The 20,783-nt window shown below is 42.7% G+C and overlaps 1 protein-coding gene across 3 annotated transcripts in view; it reads right to left on the reverse strand.

Moving 5' to 3' along the window:
• The window catches only part of tollip (toll interacting protein), a 53,926-nt gene that overhangs the window by 27,179 nt on the left and 5,964 nt on the right, over window positions 1-20,783 (reverse strand). For 2 of the 3 annotated variants that reach the window (XR_003694772.1, XM_028604012.1), the window contains exons 3-5: window positions 6,293-6,475; window positions 5,534-5,686; window positions 4,188-4,272 (exon numbers count right to left, since the gene is read on the reverse strand). Coding sequence is in view for 2 of the 3 variants with exons in the window: in XM_028604012.1 (XP_028459813.1) it covers window positions 4,188-4,272; window positions 5,534-5,686; window positions 6,293-6,475 (421 nt within the window). In the remaining variant the exon portion in view is untranslated. Of the gene's footprint in view, window positions 1-4,187; window positions 4,273-5,533; window positions 5,687-6,292; window positions 6,476-17,902; window positions 17,955-20,783 lie in introns of those variants that run through there. The other variant, XM_028604130.1, reaches the window with a different exon arrangement.

A 20,783-nucleotide genomic window follows, 5' to 3' on the forward strand; every position in this document is an offset into this window, starting at 1 on the left:
CTGGTTGTTGGGGTGGTGCCCAGCTAATGATGTGGGCTATGTGAATAACTGGGGGGCGTTCTGGGGAAAGCCTGGTCTGATGGAGAGAGACGGCATTCATCCCACCTGGGACGGAGCCGCTCTCATATCAAAAAATCTGACCGAGTTTATCAGACATAAACCATGACAAACCAAGTCTGATATTAGTAATCAGGGGTGCAGTACTACGCGCCCCTCTGTGCTTCCGTTGGAGCAGTCACCCACTCATAGTCTAATAAGCACGGTGTCTGTTCCCCGACTCAGATCGGTTAAATCAAAGGTAAACAAAAGATGCGCTATACTTAACAACCTAATTGGAATTAAAACGACTGCAACGATAGAACAAAATAGGAAAATTAGATGTGGACTATTAAATATTAGATCTCTGTCTTCTAGCATTATTGGTAAACGAGTTGATATCAGATAATAACATTGATTTATTTGGTCTTACTGAAACCTGGCTGGGCCATGAAGACTATGTTAGTATAAATGAAGCCACTCCTCCCAGTCATATTAATACTCAAATTCCTAGAGACTCAGGCCGAGGAGGGGGAGTTGCAGCCATCTTTGATGCAAGCCTGTTAATTACTCCTAAACCTAAATTAAATTATAACTCCTTTGAAAGTCTTGTTCTTAATCTTCAACATCCAAAATGGAAAACATTACAGCCAATTATATTTGTTGTTATTTAGAGGGCTCCAGGTCCGTATTCTGACTTTTTATCTGAATTCTCAAAGTTTTTATCATGTTTAGTCCTTAAATCAGACCAAGTACTTATTGTAGGTGATTTTAATATCCATGTGGACGTTGACAATGATAGCCTTAATACTGCTTTCAACTCATTAATGGATTCAATCGGTTTCAGTCAATGTGCACAAGGCGACACACTGTTTTAACCACACCCTCGACCTTGTGCTGGTATATGGTATTGAAATTGAGGATTTAATAATATTTCCGCAGAATTCGGTATTAACAGATCATTCTTTAATCACTTTTGAATTCTTACTACCTGACTATATTAAATTAGATAAAAGCTTCTACACCAGATGCCTATCTGACAGTGCTATAGCTAAATTTAAAGAAGATATTCCAACAGCATTCGACTCTATGTCATGCCTTAACATAACTGAGGACCTCTATGTTAACCTCAGTCCCTCTCAAATTGATACATTTGTAGACGGTGCTACGACTTGCCTATGGACGACCTTAGACTCCGTTGCTCCCCTGAAAAAGAAGATGATGAAGCAAAGGAAATTAGCACCTTGGTATAACTCCCAAACTCGCAAATTAAAACAAATCTCGCGAAACCTCGAATGTAAGTGGCGTTCCACAAAAGTGGAAGAATCCCGTTTGGATTGGCAAGAAAGTCTCAAAACCTATAGGAAGGCCCTAAGAAAGGCCAGATCAGACTATTACTCATCACTAATAGAAGAAAACAAGAACAACCCAAGGTTTCTTTTAAGCACTGTAGCCAGGCTGACAGATAGCTACAGCTCTACTGAGCCATCTATTCCTCTAGCTCTGAGTAGTGATGACTTCATGAGCTTCTTTAATGATAAAATTATAACAATTAGAGATAAAATTCATCACCTTTTGCCCTCAACTTCTAACGGTTCACCTTTAAACGCAGAGTCGCTAGAAATAACAACTAGTCTCGACATATACTTAGACTGCTTTTATAATTTAATATAATATATATAATAAATATAATATAATTTAGAAAGCATCATAGCACAGAGACGGCACTGGTGAAAATTACTAACGACCTTTTAACTGCTGCAGACAAAGGACTTGTCTCCATTCTTGTTTTACTAGACCTTAGTGCTGCATTTGACACTATTGACCATTCAATCCTGTTCCAGAGATTGGAACACTTGGTTGGCATTAAAGGAATTGCTCTAAGCTGGTTTAAGTCCTATTTCTCTGATCAATCTCAATTTGTTAATGTTAATGATAAATCCTCCAAGTACGCTAAAGTTAGCCATGGGGTTCCTCAAGGCTCAGTGCTTGGACCAATTCTATTCTCCTTATATATATGATTCCTCTAGGCATTATTATTAGGAAACACTCAATTAACTTTCACTGTTATGAGGATGACACCCAATTATACTTGTAAGTCAAACCAGACGAAACCAGTCAGCTAGCTAAATTTCAAGCGTGCATTAAAGATATAAAATCCTTGATGACCTATAATTTTCTAATGTTAAACCCCTAACAAAACTGAAGTTATTGTACTGGGACCTAAACACCTCAGAACCTCATTATCTAAAGACATAGCTACTCTGGATGGTATTGCCCTGGCCTCCAGCACTACTGTCAGAAATGTAGGAGTTACTGTATTTTTGATCAGGATATATCCTTTAATGCCAATCTAAAACAAACCTCAAGAACAGCCTTTTTTCATCTTCATAACATTGCCAAAATTAGGAATATCCTGTCTCAAAACGACGCTGAAAAACTAGTCCATGCATTTGTTACGTCCAGGCTGGACTATTGTAATTCCCTACTGTCAGGTTGCTCAAATAAGTCCCTTAAGACTCTCCAGCTGATCCAGAATGCTGCAGCGAGTGTTCTCACAAGAACTAAGAAAAGAGATCATATTTCTCCTGTATTAGCTTCTCTGCACTGGCTTCCTGTTGAATCCAGGATTGAGTTTAAAATCCTTCTCTTGACCTACAAAAGGTCTAGCACCATCATATCTAGAAGAGCTCCTAATACCCTATTGTCCCACTAGAGCACTGCGCTCCCAGAATGCAGAGTTACTGGTGGTACCTAGAGTCTCTAAAAGTAGAATGGGAGCAAGATCCTGGTTCCAGCTGTCGCCGTGGTCCTGCTGCACTCCCTGCCGAGCTCAGCGGTGCCCTGCAGTGTCATACTGCTTCCTGCTGAACCCTGTAGCTTCCCGCTACATCCAGTCACTGTTCCATTATTAATGTGACTACTATTGCCACTGTTCATCACACCCCCAACCGGCCCGTCAGACACCGCATACCAAGTGCCTGGGTCTGTCCGAGGTTTCTTCCCAAGAGGGAGTTTTTCCTCGCCACTGTCGCACTGCTTGCTCTTGAGGGAATTACTGTAATTGTTGGAATTGTTGGTGCTTTGTAAATTATAGAGTGTGGTCTAGACCTACTCTATCTGTAAAGTGTCTCGAGATAACCTATGTTATGATTTGATACAATAAATAAAATTGAATTGAATTGAATAAGTAAACAATTCCCCACGGGTGCGTTCTTGTGATTGGCTAAAACAAGGGAGATATCTGATTGGTTGCAGATCATTCCCTGTTTAAAAAAATGCATTTGTGAGTTGAGCCACGTCAGGGGAGTCTCAAAATTCACACACAAATGCTTCACAGCTCACAGACCGAAAGCAGTTTGTAAATCAAGATATATTTGTGTGTGCATCAGAAATACATTTCTGAATCTTGTCCTGTGCATTTCTGAATCTTGTGTGCATTTGTAAATTTTGTTTGCATTTCTGAATTGTGTGTGCATTTCTGAATTGTGTGTGCATTTATGAATTTTGTGTGCATTTATGAATTGTTTATGCATTTATGAATTTTGTGTGTGTATTTGTGAATTTTGTGCGCATTTGTGTATCCTGTGTGTGTATTTATGAATCATGTGTGTGCATGTATGAATCCTGTGTGTGCATATGTGAATGTAGTGTGTGCATTTATTTTTATTGAGACTGTTCTAGCTCCATATTAAGGACATACAATCCTGGATGACCTACAACAACCAAGTTATTGTACTTGGCAAAAAAACATCGCCAAAGCTCCTTATCTAAAGATTTAGCTACTCTGGAAGGCATTGCTCTGGCTTCTCCTGACCTTTAAAGCTCTTAATGGTCAGGCACAATCATAGTACCCTATGGCCCCACTAGAACACAGCGGTCCCAGAATGCAGAGTTACTTGTGGTTCCCAGTCTCCAAAAGTAGAGCCAGAACCTTCAGCTATCAGGCTCCTCTCCTGTGGAATCAGATGGCCACCCACCAAGAGCCTGGGTCTGCCTGAAGTTTTTTCACTAAATGCTTGCTCTTGTGGGAATTGTCAGGTCTACTATAGTACTATACTAATTAAACAAAGTTAAATTGAATCCTCCAGAGCCACAGTGTGTGTGTGTGTGTGTGTGTGTGTGTGTGTGTGTGTGTGTGTGTCTCTGACCTGCAATGGGCACATATCCTACTCCTTGCTGATACACAGAGGGCATTAGGACCACAGGCTGAGTCATCATCCCTGCTGGTAAGGACTGAAACAAAGACATAGTCAAGCTTCACTGCTTGTACTGAATGTGTTTTACCATAAGATATCTCAAGGGACACGTTGGACTTCATTTCCTGATGATTTTCTTCTTCATACATTTTGATGGAAATGTTTTTTTATGTAAAATAAAAAAAAGAAATATGAATATAATGGAATATAATGCAGTAAGGCTCTCAGACATTCTGTATTATTTTCTAATATTCATTCTCCTGTAGATCAACTTGTCTCATTTAATGTTCTGTCGAGTCAGCGCGCGTTATTATGGAACCAACCCATCTAGGCAAGACCAGCCCTTCAATAGCATTCACAAACACTACTATTGGCCAGGCGTCCATGCTTATGCAAGGTAACATAACCCGATTTGTTCAAGTCCTATCCCCTGACCAATCAGCTATCCTAACCTTAACCAATCAAGGTCAATGGCTAACCCCAACCAATCGAGCTGCTTTGTAGGGGGACTTGCCTAGAAGTTACGTAGGATCCATAATAACGCAGTCAGCACACATATAGGCATGATATACTCTTCCCTCTTCTTTTGTGTCTTTTGTTGGGGGAAGTAACCTCTTTAAATGAGAATGTGGCGCCTGATCGCATCAATGATAATGCAATTTCATTTATATAACCCTGGACATAAATAGCTCATATTAGTTTTAGCAAGATTTCTGCTATTCAAAACTTTCTGCACAATTAAAACATTTCCCACATATCTGTGTTCTCCCAGATTTCAAGAATAAAGTCGTAGTGTATGAAATGTCATCGCTGCACTGCATTTTACAAACTATGGTAATCTGGTCATGGATAACATCTCTTGCTTGCATCCAGGTGCCGTCTTACCTCTTCCTCTTCTTGCAGTTCTTGTACTCATAAAACTGAACATCCAGTAACTATTTTCCGTTTTGTGATTTATTTATTTTGCTGTGACGGCAGAACGTTACCAGCAGAAAGACTGTGTGTTTTTGTCAACTTCAGTAATATCTGCTTGGACATAGCTCTGTCTCGCTCAGAAGAGCAACGTTGACCTTAAGAGGCACAGCAGCCTTCAGTGGTGTTGATTGGGTATAACTTGTGACGTGTAATTAACCAGATAGTGCTGTGGGTGGGACATTGAGTGAGACAGAGTGGTAACTACAGACAGAGAGAGGTTGCATACACTAACACTTATTTTCACACACACACACACACACACACACACACCATTATGACGAATAAGATTGACATGTGTCAGACTTTTAAAGTAAATCACTTACAGCAAAAGACATCACCAGGTTGATCATGCCCTCCTTGTCGTCGCCCTGCCTGCCACTTAGGCTGAACCACTCATCCACCACACTGCCCTCCCTCAGGCCTTCAGGGATGGTGACATGAGTCCATGCTATCCTGTCGTCCATGGAGAACGCTCTCTGGATGGCACATCAGCAAAAACATGGAAACAGACAAATACATGCTCATGAGATGCAACACATATGCAAAAAGGTAGAAACAAAACACAAGATTTTATATGGGGCTTTTGCTCGGTTGTCAGCAGCAGATAATTGTCTGGAACAGAACATGTCTCTTAAACCTGACTGAGTACTAAAATATTGTACTAGTAAAAGTACAAGTATTTATTGAACTATATTGGTTCACTAAAGCCATTTACATCATTTTTAATAAATTATTAATCAATAGTCCAAGTGGCCTGTAACCTTTACATTTACATTATATTTCATTACATTAAGCTGATGTCCAAAGGGACTTCTAATAAGTGCATTCAGCCATTTTTACTTTTAGGATAGGTCTACTCCAGGCATCACTTGTTTTCAGTTGCATGTAATCTACACAGTGCTGTCTTTTTTTATGTAAAAGATGTTGCGACTTTCCTCATCAATTAAATATATTAAAAGCCAAATAGTAGATTAGAATAACAATTAAAAAAACTGCAATTCTGACAGACAAACAGTCCCCATAAACAAACTGTACATAATTAGCAGGTCAGATGAACTCTGTGGCCTCTGCAACCTCCTCACCTCGTCAAAGATCTCCAGGTAGAAGGAGTCCACCCCAGGAGGCACTGTGCACTGGATCACCTTGTTCCAGCGCGGGTTCTTGGCTCCATTGTGAGCAGTTGGTGTTTCGTAAACTGCATAGCCCAGTCGGACCCTACAGTACGGATCCATTCGAGTCATACCATAGTTTTTAGCCAGCTTGGCCTATACAGCAAAAAAAACAAAACAAGGTGTCAGTCAGGTGATAACGAGGACCAACTCCAACACATTTGCAAAACTCAAACAGCAGCAAAGAAAGGAGAGGTTCACCATACCCTACCCCTGGCACCTCACATCCATTCCCACAGTACTATAACTGCTGTTACTTTGGTTGTAAATTACATTACATCAGCCTTAGATAAAGAAAAAAGCACTGTGCCGCACTATTTGTTGACCTTTGACACAGTAGATCATTACCTGCTCTTACAGAGGGTACATAATATTGGCTTTAATATTAATGCATGTAATTAGTGTAAGAACTACCTATCAGAGAGACAACAATCTGTTAAACTAGGAAGCTACAATTCTGAGTATTAACCGTACCAAAAGGTGTTCCATAGGGCTCAACTTTAGGTCCAGTTCTTTTCACCATCTATATCAATAATATAATCTCATTTTTGGTAAACTGTCATGCCCATCTGTACACGGATGACACAAAGCTGTATTATGTTGCTGATTCAGTTTATCTATTGGAAACTAACAGCGTTTCTTTAAACATTCTGCAAGAGGCTCTTAAAGACCTAAGACTTGTACTAAATGCTGATAATAAAAAAAGTTTATGCTATTTTCCAGAGCTATAGATTATACTAACCTTAATATTTCCACTATGAACAGACTGACAATTTAGAGAGTCACAGAATATATATATATAAAAACTTAGCACAAAAAGTAAGGAAATTTGTGTTTGGTAGATTATTTCTCTGTGGTAACAAAGCTTTTTGGCAATAAATCTTATGCCGTTGGAAAGCCTGTTTAGTTCCCTTTCAAATGGTGCCCCATTTGTAAGGAAAATAAATGATACTGCCCTCAGTTGGTTCAAATCATACCTCACAAACCGGACAGAATACATCTCCCTGGGCCACTCCAAATCAAATCCACACACAGTTACTTGCGGTGTCCTTGGCCCCATCCTCTTCATCGTCTAACTCACCCCCTTGGCCAAATCATCAGCCGTCACAAAATTTCATTCCACTGCTATGCTGATGACATACAGCTCTATGTAAATGCCACAGCTGAAACCCCACCCTCACAGTCATCTCCATCAAAACTTGCATGTGTCTGGAGGAGATAAAGGAATGGATGTGGCACAACTTCCTTCAACTCAACAGCTCCAAAACCGAAGCCATCCTGGTTGGCACTCCGCACCAGACCAAATCATCATCCATAACCAGCATCACCTTTTCTGGCTCCAACATCCCCCTCTCATCAACAGTAGGGTTGGGTACCGAAACCCGGTTCCATTATGGAACCGGTTCCTACGCAAACGGTAGTATTCGGACCAGATTAGAACCCAAATTTCGGTTCCTCATTTCGGTTGCAACTAAAATATTTTCCCTCTGTTGTGTTCTGTTTTGTACACCCTCCGAAACGGACGTAAAAATATCACACTTTCTCTGTAGTCTACCGTTAGCTAGCTACCGTAAATGTAGGCTACTTTTAAAATGGCATATTTTCCCTCTGGTCTCACCAAAACGGACATGAAAGCATATTAACCATTCACTGACTGGACATGATCGCTAGTAAACATATTACACTTGCTCTGCTAGTCTATCGTTCAGGACAAGAGCCTGTAGCCGGGTGGTGGGGGAGGCAGGACAGCCTCCCCAAATTGTCTGCCCTTTCAAACTCATACCTGTGTGTGCAGACCTCTTGGACACAGTCTGAGAGAGTTTTCTCCTGTGCAGGACATGCCATAAGTCAGGAGGTGTCCTATCTTGCCAGAGAAGGCAAATATGGTCATTTTTCTGCAAAAGAACTGCTAAAGTTTGAAGCTGGTTGGCATACCAACTCAAAATTTATTTTATTGTTACTTGTTAATAGTGTAACTGTTATTTGTTAAATTATTGTAGTTATGTGTTAGGTGACTTAGGTCCATCCATCCATCCATCCATCTTCGTCCGCTTATCCGGTGTCGGGTCGCGGGGGTAGCAGCTCCAGCAGGGGACCCCAAACTTCCCTTTCCCGAGCAACATTAATCAGCTCCGACTGGGGGATCCCGAAGCGTTCCCAGGCCAGGTTGGAGATATAATCCCTCCACCTAGTCCTGGGTCTTCCCCGAGGCCTCCTCCCAGCTGGACGTGCCTGGAACACCTCCCTAGAGAGGCGCCCAGGGGGCATCCTTACCAGATGCCCGAACCACCTCAACTGGCTCCTTTCGACGCAAAGGAGCAGCGGCTCTACTCCGAGCTCCTCACGGATGACTGAGCTTCTCACCCTATATTTAAGGGAGACGCCAGCCACCCTCCTGAGGAAACCCATTTTGGCCGCTTGTACCCTGGATCTCGTTCTTTCGGTCATGACCCAGCCTTCATGACCATAGGTGAGGGTAGGAATGAAAACTGACCGGTAGATCGAGAGCTTTGCCTTCTGGCTCCGCTCTCTTTTCGTCACAACGGTGCGATAGATTGAATGTAATACCGCACCCGCTGCGCCGATTCTCCAACCAATCTCCCGCTCCATTGTCCCCTCACTCGCGGACAAAACCCCAAGGTACTTCAACTCCTTCACTTGGGGTAAGGACTCATTCCCTACCTGGAGAAGGCATTCCATCGGTTTCCTGATGAGAACCATGGCCTCCGATTTAGAGGTGCTGATCCTCATCCCAACCGCTTCACACTCGGCTGCGAACCGATCCAGTGAGTGCTGAAGGTCACAGGCCGATGATGCCATCAGGACCACATCATCTGCAAAGAGCAGCGATGAGATCCCCAGCCCACCGAACTGCAACCCCTCCCCACCCCGACTACGCCTTGATATCCTGTCCATAAATATTACAGGATTGGTGACAAAGCGCAGCCCTGGCGGAGGCCAACCCTCACCTGAAACGAGTCCGACTTACTGCCGAGAACCCGGACACAGCTCTCACTTTGGTCGTACGGAGATTGGATGGCCCTGAGTAGAGACCCCCTCACCCCATACTCCCGCAGCACCTCCCACAGTATCTCCCGGGGGACCCGGTCATACGCCTTCTCCAAATCCACAAAACACATGTAGACCGGTTGGGCATACTCCCAGGTTCCCTCCAGGATCCTTGCGAGAGTGAAGAGCTGGTCCGTTGTTCCACGACCAGGACGGAATCCGCATTGTTTCTCCTCAACCCGAGGTTCGACTATCGGCCGAACTCTCCTTTACAGCACCTTGGAGTAGACTTTACCAGGGAGGCTGAGAAGTGTGATACCCCTGTAATTGGCACACACCCTCTGGTCCCCCTTTTTAAAAAGGGGAACCACCACCCCAGTCTGCCACTCCTTTGGCACTGTTCCAGACTTCCACGCAATGTTGAAGAGTCGTGTCAACCAGGACAGCCCCTCCACACCCAGAGCCTTGAGCATTTCTGGACGGATCTCATCAATCCCCGGGGCTTTGCCACTGTGGAGTTGTTTAACTACATCAGTGACTTCCGCCTGGGAAATCGACGACAATCCCCCGTTATCCTCCAGCTCTGCCTCTAACATAGAGGGCGTATTAGTCGGATTCAGGAGTTCCTCAAAGTGCTCCTTCCACCGCCCTATTACCTCCTCAGTTGAGGTCAACAGTGTCCCATTCTTACTGTACACAGCTTGGATGGTTCCCCGCTTCCCCCTCCTGAGGTGGCGAACACTTTTCCAGAAGCACTTTGGTGCCGACCGAAAGTCCTTCTCCATGTCTTCTCCAAACTTCTCCCACACCCGCTGCTTTGCCTCTTTCACGGCAGAGGCTGCAGCCCTTCGGGCCCTATTATATATTTAAGTACTTTAAAACATTAATATATTGTTCAATTTAAACCATTTACAATAAAAAAAAAAAAAAACTCCATAAAAAAAAACAACAACAACTCTCTTTTATGTCATTTTTCAGTTTTTCAAGAATCGGTTTAGGAATCGGTATCGTTTTAAAAGTACCGGTTCGGCATCGGAATCGTAAAAATCCAAACGGTACCCAACCCTAATCAACAGTCACAAATCTTGGTGTAAAAGAGGACTCCCAACTCACCTTTGAAGCACATATAAATCTCCTATGCAAGGCTCCTCTTTCTACCACCTCCGTAACATCTCCAAACTCCGCCCCATTCTCTCCCTCTCAGATGCCGAAAAGCTGGTTCATGCCTTTGTCTCCTCCAGACTGGACTACTGCAATGCACTTCTCATTGGGTTTCCTAGAAAGAGTCTGCAGAGGCTTCAGTACATCCAAAACTCTGCAGCTAGGACCCTGATGAGAGTGCGGAAACATGAGCACATTACCCCCATTCTCCACTCACTCCACTGGCTTCGCGTCTCCACCAGGATTGAGTACAAGGTTTCCCTCCTCACACATCAATGCATCCATGGACATTAGAGTCCGGATCGGACCGAATTTTTGTGTCCGAGCCCGGCCCGCGTCCGACAGAGCCGTGACCGAACCCGGCCCGAGCCCGACAGGCATTAAGAAATTTGTGTCCGAGCCCAACCCTAGCCCGACACAGTTAAAATCAATTTTGACACATGTAGGCTACGTTTTTGTGTGGAAAGCCCTTTTTTATTAAGCAACTGTAGGAAGGCATTCGGAAATGTCAACAGATGAGCACATCAGCGCACACGGGGCAACAAGCGCACGTTAATAAGCTGTTAAAATGTTTAATGTGTTAACCTTTCCTGCTTGCTTCTTTGAGGGGGAAGACATGGAAAATTGTCACAGGTCGGATTCAAACCTGGACCTCTGCGTATATGTGCGCCTGCTCTACCACTGAGCCAACCCGGCCACTGTAACTGGCTCTTTAAACTCTGTACCAATTGCATTTGTTAATATTTACAGATCAACTTTTGATAGCCCAAGCTTTTTTCAAAGAGTCTTCAAAAACACCAAATATTTCTGACAATATAGTAATCGGTGGAGACTTTAACTGCATATTGGATCCTCTTTAGATAAATAATTTCCAAGTATCTGCCTGAAAACACTGATGGAAAGCTCAAACATAGGCTTGCACAGCCAACCGAGAGGGATTATTAATTTTTCTCTCCAGTTAACAAAGCATATTCTCATATAGACCATTTCCTGCTAGGCTGATAAAATAGTCTACCACCCCATTGTAATATCAGACCATGCTCCACTTTCCTTGATGCTTAAAAGGAACACGCCAACTTATTGGAAATTTAGCTTATTCACCGTAACCCCTAGAGTAAGACAAGTCGATACATACCAGGGCTTGACATTAACTTTTTGAGGCACTTGTCCTTCGGACAAGTACATTTGCGTTTCACTTGTCCATACACAAAAGTCACTTGTCCAGGTAAAGAGTTATCATTTTATAAAAAAAAAATTGTTTTGCTAATGCAGAATTCGAACAAACCGTTGAAAGCATCCAAACACTATCAGCATTAATAAAATTCAGTTGAAACAGTAGGAACAAACAATAGATTTCCCATTCAACAAGAAAAAAGGATCTCCAGACTTAGACAAAGTAATATGTTGCACGCCGGTGTGCAGAAGTTAATATATTGAGATTCTAAGTCAGTATTTTAAAGTTTGTCATTACTTTCAGATTCCTAGTCAATATTCTAAGTTACTAAGTCAATATATTGAGATACTAAGTCGATACTTTGAGATGTTGAGTCAATTTATTAAGATTGTAAGTCAATATTTTAAATGTTCTCATTGGTTTGAGATTCTTAGTCAATATTCTGAGTTACTAAATCAGTATATTGAGATACTAAAGCAATATTTTACATTTTCTCATTAATTTGAGATTCTTAGTTTATATTCTGAGATATTAAGTCAATATTTTGACCAGACGTAGTGGTGACTTAAACTTGAACTTATACTATATCTAAAATAATTTTTTAGACATAACAATGGATTTTGCCACTTAATGTTGGTGTTAACTATTTTTTTTTTTTATACAATTTCACTAATTTCAACCCAGCAGAGGCTGATTTAGATTCCTTTAAAAGCTGTAGCTTGATTATTACCTGATATTTAATCAGCATGTTATTTATTTATTTGTTTCAAAAAGGAGCACAAAAAAAAACGACATTCTAGAACGGCAAAAACGACCTCTGGATGGGAAAAGGGTATTTTACAACAGCTTTGAATGCAGCACGAGTATGGCGAGGCCAATTTCAAGTGAACGCAACATCGGTGTTTTTCCGACAACAGCAGCTACAACGTCATACGTTCCTCTCCAGTGAAATACAGACAGACACACTTTTACACCGTGTAGCTGTCAGCATTTTAACCGTGTTTACTCTAGCTGCTAGTTAACATTACCTGCTGCTAAGTGTAGTGTTAACTAGCGTGACATGCGGCGATGTTTAGGTTCCCTCGTCCGTTTTCGGAGCATCAGAGAGAAGCGCAGGCATTTCAGTGGCACCGAAATCTGCGTTGCAATTCGGTCCGGTAGATAACGGTCGTTAAGGCACCGGTGCCGTATTAGCACCGGGTCTCTCGTTTTCTGTCAATGATGTGACGAGGAGGTAACGTTAAGGCGGAGTTAGCAAGCTAACGTTAGCTAACTAACACCGGCTGGTTCGCCGTGCTTTCATGCTGCATCGCTTACAGAGAACGAGCTGAACAGCGGGCTGGGTCTAACGTTACCGGCCCGCTGACCGACTACCCCTGGGTCCGCTGCCCGGGATTGCGGGGCGGGGGTATAGTGTTTATAGGTTTGTTTTCGTAGCCCGGGAGATGAGCTCTAACATAGTTTCTTATTTGTATTCTGGTAGGGAATGAGACTGTCACAGTTGGTGAAAAGATGCTTATTTTCCTTTGGCGCCAGAGGGAGAACACTCTCAAATTTGCAGTCCAGTAACAAAGGCGAAATTGAGGAAGACCTAAACCACCCCTAACCTTATCCTTACATAAGTGTTTTTTTTTAATATTCTGGCCTCTTTATTGCTTCAGACAAATGATGAGATAATGGAGTCCAGTTACTTTAAGTAAAATATTGGCAGAGTAGGCACTGAAAAATGTAGAGGAATCTGGGGAGTGTCACCATTTTTATCGCATTAATGCGATCTTAAAGAAATTGCTAAAGTATTCCAGAAATCAATGTTATGACGCAACTGCTAAATCTTAGTATCCAAGTTGGACTTTAACAGATTACTATATTCTCGTGTCACAATAACACCTAGGCATTTAATTTGATCATCCACAATCTTAAAGGGCATTGTACATAATAATTCAAAATCTGTCTCATCTGATATTGGAAGCAATTCGCTTTTCTCCCAATTAATGGTGTATCCTGACAAGCTACCAAATTCTTTAATTATATGCAGGAGGTGGGGAGCGTTGTTCTGGGGTGCGATATGTATAATGTTGTCTGCAAAAAGTGACAGGTGGTGGTCTTTGCCATAAAGTTGAATAGGTTTATAATTTGGGTTTGCCCTAATTTGACAGGCAAGCACTTCGATGCACAGATTGAATAGGTGTGGAAAGCAAGAACAGCCTTTTTTTTTTGTAAGACGGACGGACTCATTTTCGTAACAACACGCTGTTGGATGCTGTCTTCCTCTCCTACTTCAATGCCTAACAAATTTCTCTCTCTCTCTCTCCCTGACCCTGTCTTTCACTGGTTGAAGCCTGAAAATATTGTAAACAAATTAATAACATAACTAATTACACTGGTCGGACTGTTCAGCTCTGTTTCAGACTTATACTTCCGGTTCAGGCTGGTCCTTATCCTCAACACATGCCTTTTTCAGTCGCAGAAAATACTTTCAATAGGCTACTCATCTGGATTGAAGCAGCATACATTCAGTGTAAATGACATAATTTTTATAATACGTTTATTTGATACACAGCTGCTACATATAGTGTTTTGACCTTGTATATATACATTGTATTCAGAATGTAAAATGTTTTTATAGCACTTTTTAATGTGTGATTGTGTAAAGGTGTTCACGAGATAGATAGATAGATAGATAGATAGAATTGAATCGAATCATGGGAGATGTGCTTATCCAAATACTTTGTGAATTCAGTATCCTTTTTAAAGGGGTAATAGAATGCAAAACCGATTTTTACCCTGTCATAGTTGAATAACGACAGTTCGTGGGTAAATAGGACATACATATAAGCTCAAAATCCCATTGACACCCTTTACTATGAAAATCTCGTATTTTGAAACTGCCGCTGAAAACGGGCGAATCTCAACGAAGCTAGTTGCTTACGTAAGCATCTCAAAACCTGTACCTTTGTCACGCCCATGGGTGTATTAAGAGAACGGTCACGCCCCAACATTTACATAGGCTACACAACTGACCTGAGATCAGGTAGTCTTCTGAATCTAGGTCACGCAGATCTCTGCTATTCCATTACAAAATTCACTTCTGAAACTTTTTTTATGTGAGAAATCAACTAGGTAAAGCTCAAATATGGGCCGTTTTACGAAAATGGATGGCTAACTGCAAATTTTGTTCGACTGTGTTCAGCGGCCGCTGCTGCCTGGGTTGCTACATCGCCTCCCTGCCTGTCTTCCGTCACAGACCCCGGCCTGCTGTGAGCTCGATTGAGCTCGGCCGGCAGCCCGGTGCTCAATACCCGCGCAAACTTACCCTTTTCTGGGTGACAGGACTACCACACGCCGCTGCCCTGACAGAGCTCCAGGGCCTGCAGCTCGCTGTTCTCCCTCCCCTCTTCCTGCTACTGGCCGGCCGGTGAGTGACTGAGAGCGCGGTCAGCGAGCTTGTTACACCCGCAGTCTCTTACCGCAGCCCGCAGGTTCCAGTTAATCTTATAATGGATATGTGTGTTGAGTTATTTAAACATACGGGGAAATAAACACCTCTTGTCTGCGAGTCTCATTGATAGAGCTGCGGTGAGCTGGAGTCCATCAATGAGAGCTAGCTTGCCTCCTCCTAACTCTGACATTCACAAAAATGCATTCAATTGAAATCCGAAATCGGACAAGTGTTAGCTAAGCTTCGTAAGACCTTGGGGAACCTATAATATACATGCCGTGACGAAATTCAAACTGTAAATATACTATAGTTATGCCGAAAGTGTAGCTAGGTAGCTAGCTGCGATATTTCCCCATTGTATTGAATGGGACATATAGCTAGTTAGCTAGCTGCTCCTCCTAACAAGACCCTGAGTTCATAAAAATACCTTAAATTCAAATCGGACACAACGTTAGCTTTGTAAGACCCTGGGGTAGCTGTGATATCAGTGCTGTGACGAAATTCAAACTGTAAATATATTATAGTTATGCCGGCAGCCGGCCATGGAGCCCTGTAGTGCAATAATCCACAAAGGGTGACTTTGCGCTGGGTATGGAGCCCAGCAGGCTGCCGCTTTCTCGTCAGACTGTGTGGAGCTCCTAATGTCCGACACGTCTTACCAAATTTGCAATTAGCGATACATTTTCGTAAAACGGCCCATATTTGAGCTTTATATAGTTAATTTCTCGCATTAAAAAAGTCTCAGAAGTGAATTTGGTAACGAAACGTTGCCGTGTCTGGAATATGAGATTCTGTCGTGTCGCTAATGTGTGTGTATTGGGGATTCGCTCAACCAATCAGCACGCGTCTCTAATGTGTGCGTATGGCAATTTGCTCAACCAAACAGCGCGCAGCTCATCTAAATATTCATGAACATACCATATTTGGAAGGAAAGCTCTTGTTACAAATAGGGCCAAAACACAGGGATGCATAAGGGCCAATAAAATATCAACCAGGCCATTTTCAGCCCAACCAATGTTACATACCCCATTAGGGGACCATAAGGAACAGTGTGAAATACCCTATATAATCATTCTATCACCCCTTTAACAGTATTGCATTAAACCGCCATCATCTTTTTTTTATTTGCCTGTTCACCAACTTTAAAGGAACACGCCAACTTATTGGGAATTTAGCTTATTCACCCCCAGAGTTAAACAAGTCCATACATACCCTTCTCATCTCCGTGCGTGCTGTAAGGCTGTCTGACGGCTCCAGCAGCATCAGGCCAGCACAGAACATGCAGGTGACTGGTTCCAGTAATCTTACTGCTCCGAATAAGTGACAAAATAACGCCAACATGTTCTTATTTACATGTTGTGATTTGTAGAGTCACAGCGTGTACAAAAAACAATGTAACATGACATAAGTAGGAACATGTTGGCGTTATTTTGTCACTTTTGTCACAATTCGGAGCAGTAGGCTAGTTGGAACCAGTTACCTGCAGGATCTGTGCTGGGCTAAGCTAATGCTGGAACCGTCAGACAGCGTTACAGCACTCACGGAGATGAGAAGGGTATGCAGGGCTCGACATTAAGGCTTGTCCGCTTGTCCAGGACAAGTGGATTTTTTGTAGGGCAAGTGGAAGAGAAATGTACTTGTCCCACTGGACAAGTTAAAACTCAAACAAAATAAAATGCCATATTATATATATATATATATACATATGTTACCAATTTGAAACGATACATACTCACGTGCCTTATTTGTCACAACACTAACAGTAAGGGGTCAACCTTGTTTCTATTCTCACTTTTGCTAGCCCATGTAACCCTGTCTGATACAAAATAAAGAAGGCTTGGGAAGAAGAAATGGGAGCCGAAATCACTGATGATACTTGGAGTGCAATTCTTCCAATGATATCCAAAAGTTCTATAAAAACGCCAGACATCGGCTTATACAATTCAAGATTGTGCACAGGCTCCACTTTACAAAATCAAGGCTCCATACTATATACCCTAACATCTCCCCCATGTGTGATAAGTGTAAACAGGACACAGGTACGCTACTCCACCAGCTGTGGCTTTGCTAAGCTCCACACCTTCTGGTCATTAATATTTGACTACATCTCAAAGGCTTATGACAAACCTATTAGACCAGATCAATTTCTCGCCTTGTTCGGCCTATTGGTGACTTCCACACTGGATAACCACATTGTCCAAGCCATCTCACTTTGTACATTACTAGCAAAAAGCCTAATTTTACAACAATTGAAATCTGAATTTATCCACACATTCCACCAATGGTTGAGTATGCTGTCCTCACTAAAGGTTGTTGCAGGCAACGTATTCTTCAGCTATACAGCTAGCTTAAAATTATATTCTCCAGCATTATATCCTCAAAGGAACAGGCAGGTTGTTGTGTTTGGCAGGATTTAATTATGGAAAATATCACTTATTTTGTAAAACTGCGAAAAAGAACACAAAAATACAAACACAGTAAGTATCTTTACAAGTACCAAATATCTCTCGTACATTAGTAGAGAATTATTGATATGCACAACACAAACAGGTTCTTAAAACTATGTATTGCAATCTGTAAATATCATTTAGACAAGCACCAACACTTTAACAACCAAAGATTGAATACATCCCTATGTAGTTGACAATAAACTTCTCAACATCCTCAAACATACTTTACTCAAATCAATAAATATTAACATAAACATGTTAATATAACTGTAAATAGTGGATAACTTACGGATGAAGCCGGTTTGTGGACTTTAAGGCACAGGATTAAGCAGATTTGTACACTGTGATGCTCCCTCTATGAAGCCATGGAAAAAAAGGAACTTTCTAAACATCACTTCCTCTTCCTATTCTCTAACTATTACCTCACTTCCTCTTTAGTGCAGCTACTAACAACCCCATGGTGAATTGGCTGGTGAGTATTCTTGTCCTCCTGGGAGCAAAGCAAGACCACCTCAGAAATAGGTCTAGAGAATATCTTGACTGTCTGATTTCTTGTCACTTTAACTTCCACTTTTCTTACGAGTCCATCTTTACTGGGAATAGCCTTTATAATAATTCCCATTGTCCACAGATTCCTTTTTGTCTGACTGTCCTTCATCAGAATTACGTCTCCTTCTTTGAGATTAGGTTTCTGTGATTGCCACTTCTGCCGACACTGTAGTGTGCTCAAATATTCTCGTCGCCACCTAGCCCAGAATGTCTCTGCCAAAGCTTGAACTCTCTTCCACTGGTTCTTAAGCAGATCTCCTTTTGAGAAGTGACTGGCTGGAGAGAGAGATACCCTTGTTTTCTGCATCAGCAGCATGGAAAGGGTTAGAATGAGGGGAGCCTCTGGGTCGGTGGATACAGGGATTAATGGCCGGGCATTCACAATGGCACAGACTTCTGCCATAAAGGTGCTTAAAACTTCATGAGTGAGTTTTAAAGGTCCAACTTGTAGAAGCATGGAATCTAGAATCCGTCGAGCGACTCCAATCATGCGCTCCCAAGTGCCACCCATATGGGAGGAGTGAGGAGGGTTGAAAACCCAGGTGCACCTTTGTTGAAGGAGGTAGTCTTTTATGCTTGAATCACAGGGACCTTGTGCATCCATTTTCAGCTCCTTACTTGCTCCAACAAAATTGGTCCCACAATCTGATCGAAGCTGTTTAGCATGGCCTCTGATGGAGAAAAACCTCCTGAGTGCGTTTATGAAGCTCGAGGAAGTCATGGTTTCGATAACCTCAATGTGAATTGCACGCGTGGAAATACATGTGAACATAACTGCCCACCTTTTGTCTCTGGCTTGGCCACCCTTGGTACGACGTGTGATGACTTCCCATGGCCCAAAAACGTCAAGTCCGACATACGAGAATGGGGGGTCGACCTGCAGGCGTTCTACAGGTAGATCAGACATTTGTTGTTGCTCCATTTTTCCTCGCAACTTTTTGCATGTGACACACCTATGAATGCAGCTGCTGATGAGACGTTTTCCTCCTACTATCCACAGGCCACTTGCGCGGATTGCACCTTCTGTGAAATGTCTGCCCTGATGTTTTACACATTCATGATAGTGGCGGACGAGGAGAGTTGCTATGTGGTTACGGCTTGGGATAATGATAGGGTGAGCTTCACACCTTTCAAGTTGCGCCTGGTCAATACGTCCACTTATTCTCAGCAAGCCCTCACTGTCGATGACTGGCCGAAGTTTGTGGAGAGGGCTGGTTTTGGGAAGGTCGCAGTTTGACATAATGCATTTGAGCTCTTCTGAATAGTTTTCATGTTGCACACATTTTATGATGACATGCTCTGCTTTAGTGATGTCAGCAACTGCCAATCCGATCTTGCACATGTGCCAGCCCACACAGCTGCTATTGCCTGATGGGAGTGAGAAGCATTGAGCGATGTGACAGAGGTGGGCCACAGCTTTGGTGAGTGAGCTCCACTTGGAAAAATGCTCAAATCTCTTTGAGCCCAGCTTGCCTGCAGTAATTCCGGTGGTGAGACATGTTACCTTGGAACGAATCTCAGCATCTGAATCTGGATCTACAAGGTCGTATGTCATCTCATTTTCAGCGTTGACCTCTGAATTGACTGGCTTGGTCAAGAAAGCTGGTCCAGTCAGCCATGTAGTGCCTGCAAGATCGGCAGCTGGAACAGATGATCGGCTGGGTTCAGCTCCGATGGAACATAACTCCACTGCTCTGGCTGTGTTGACTGTCGGATACGTTGTACACGATTGCTCACATAGATATAAAATCTTCTTTTCTCATTGTGTATGTATCTTAACACAACCTTGCTGTCAGTGTAGAATTTGACTGCATCCACTTTCAGATCAACCTCTCTGACGACAAGCTCTGCAATCTCAACAGCCAATACAGCTGCACATAACTCTAACCTGGGGATTGTCAGCTCAGGCTGAGGAGCAAGTTTGGATTTAGCAAAGACAAAGCCTACTTCACTGTGACCATGCTCATCTGTGATCTTCAGGTAAGCCACTGCCGATATTGCTTTGACAGAGGCATCAGAAAAGACACACAATTCTGTGTGTCGGGCCTTGGAAGTGGAGAAAGATGCATATGTGCGTGGGATATGTACCTCCTTTAGTGCTAACAGTGATTCCTGCCATCTTTTCCAATCTTCATGACATGTGTCCCACTCTGTATCTTGGGTCGAAAGCTCTCTGAGGAGCAGTCTGCCTTCAATAGTAACTGGAGCCAAGAATCCCAATGGATCAAACAGACTGTTCACTGTTGACAGGACGCCTCGCCGTGTGAATGGCTTTTGACTCTCAGGAACGTGGAATGTGAAGGTGTCTGATATAATGTTCCAGCTAACCCCAAGGCTGCGTTGGACAGGTAGGTCGTCCACAGAGAGGTTGAGGTCTTTGATATCATTTGCTCTTTCCTCTGCTGGAAATGCATTCATCACTTCTTTTCGGTTTGAGGCTATCTTGTGTAGCACAATGTTAGACTCGGCCAGCATGTGCTGTGTTCGACGCAGAACATCAATCAGCTTCTGTTGCAAATGATCGAAGGCCGTCATCAACGTAGAAATCCCTCTCAACAAAGTGCCTCGCATCACTGCCATATTCATCTTCTTGGTGTTTCGCTGCCTTTCTCAGGCCAAAG

The sequence above is a fragment of the Perca flavescens genome, chromosome 1, assembly GCF_004354835.1.
Source record: "Perca flavescens isolate YP-PL-M2 chromosome 1, PFLA_1.0, whole genome shotgun sequence".
Taxonomy (NCBI): domain Eukaryota; kingdom Metazoa; phylum Chordata; class Actinopteri; order Perciformes; family Percidae; genus Perca; species Perca flavescens.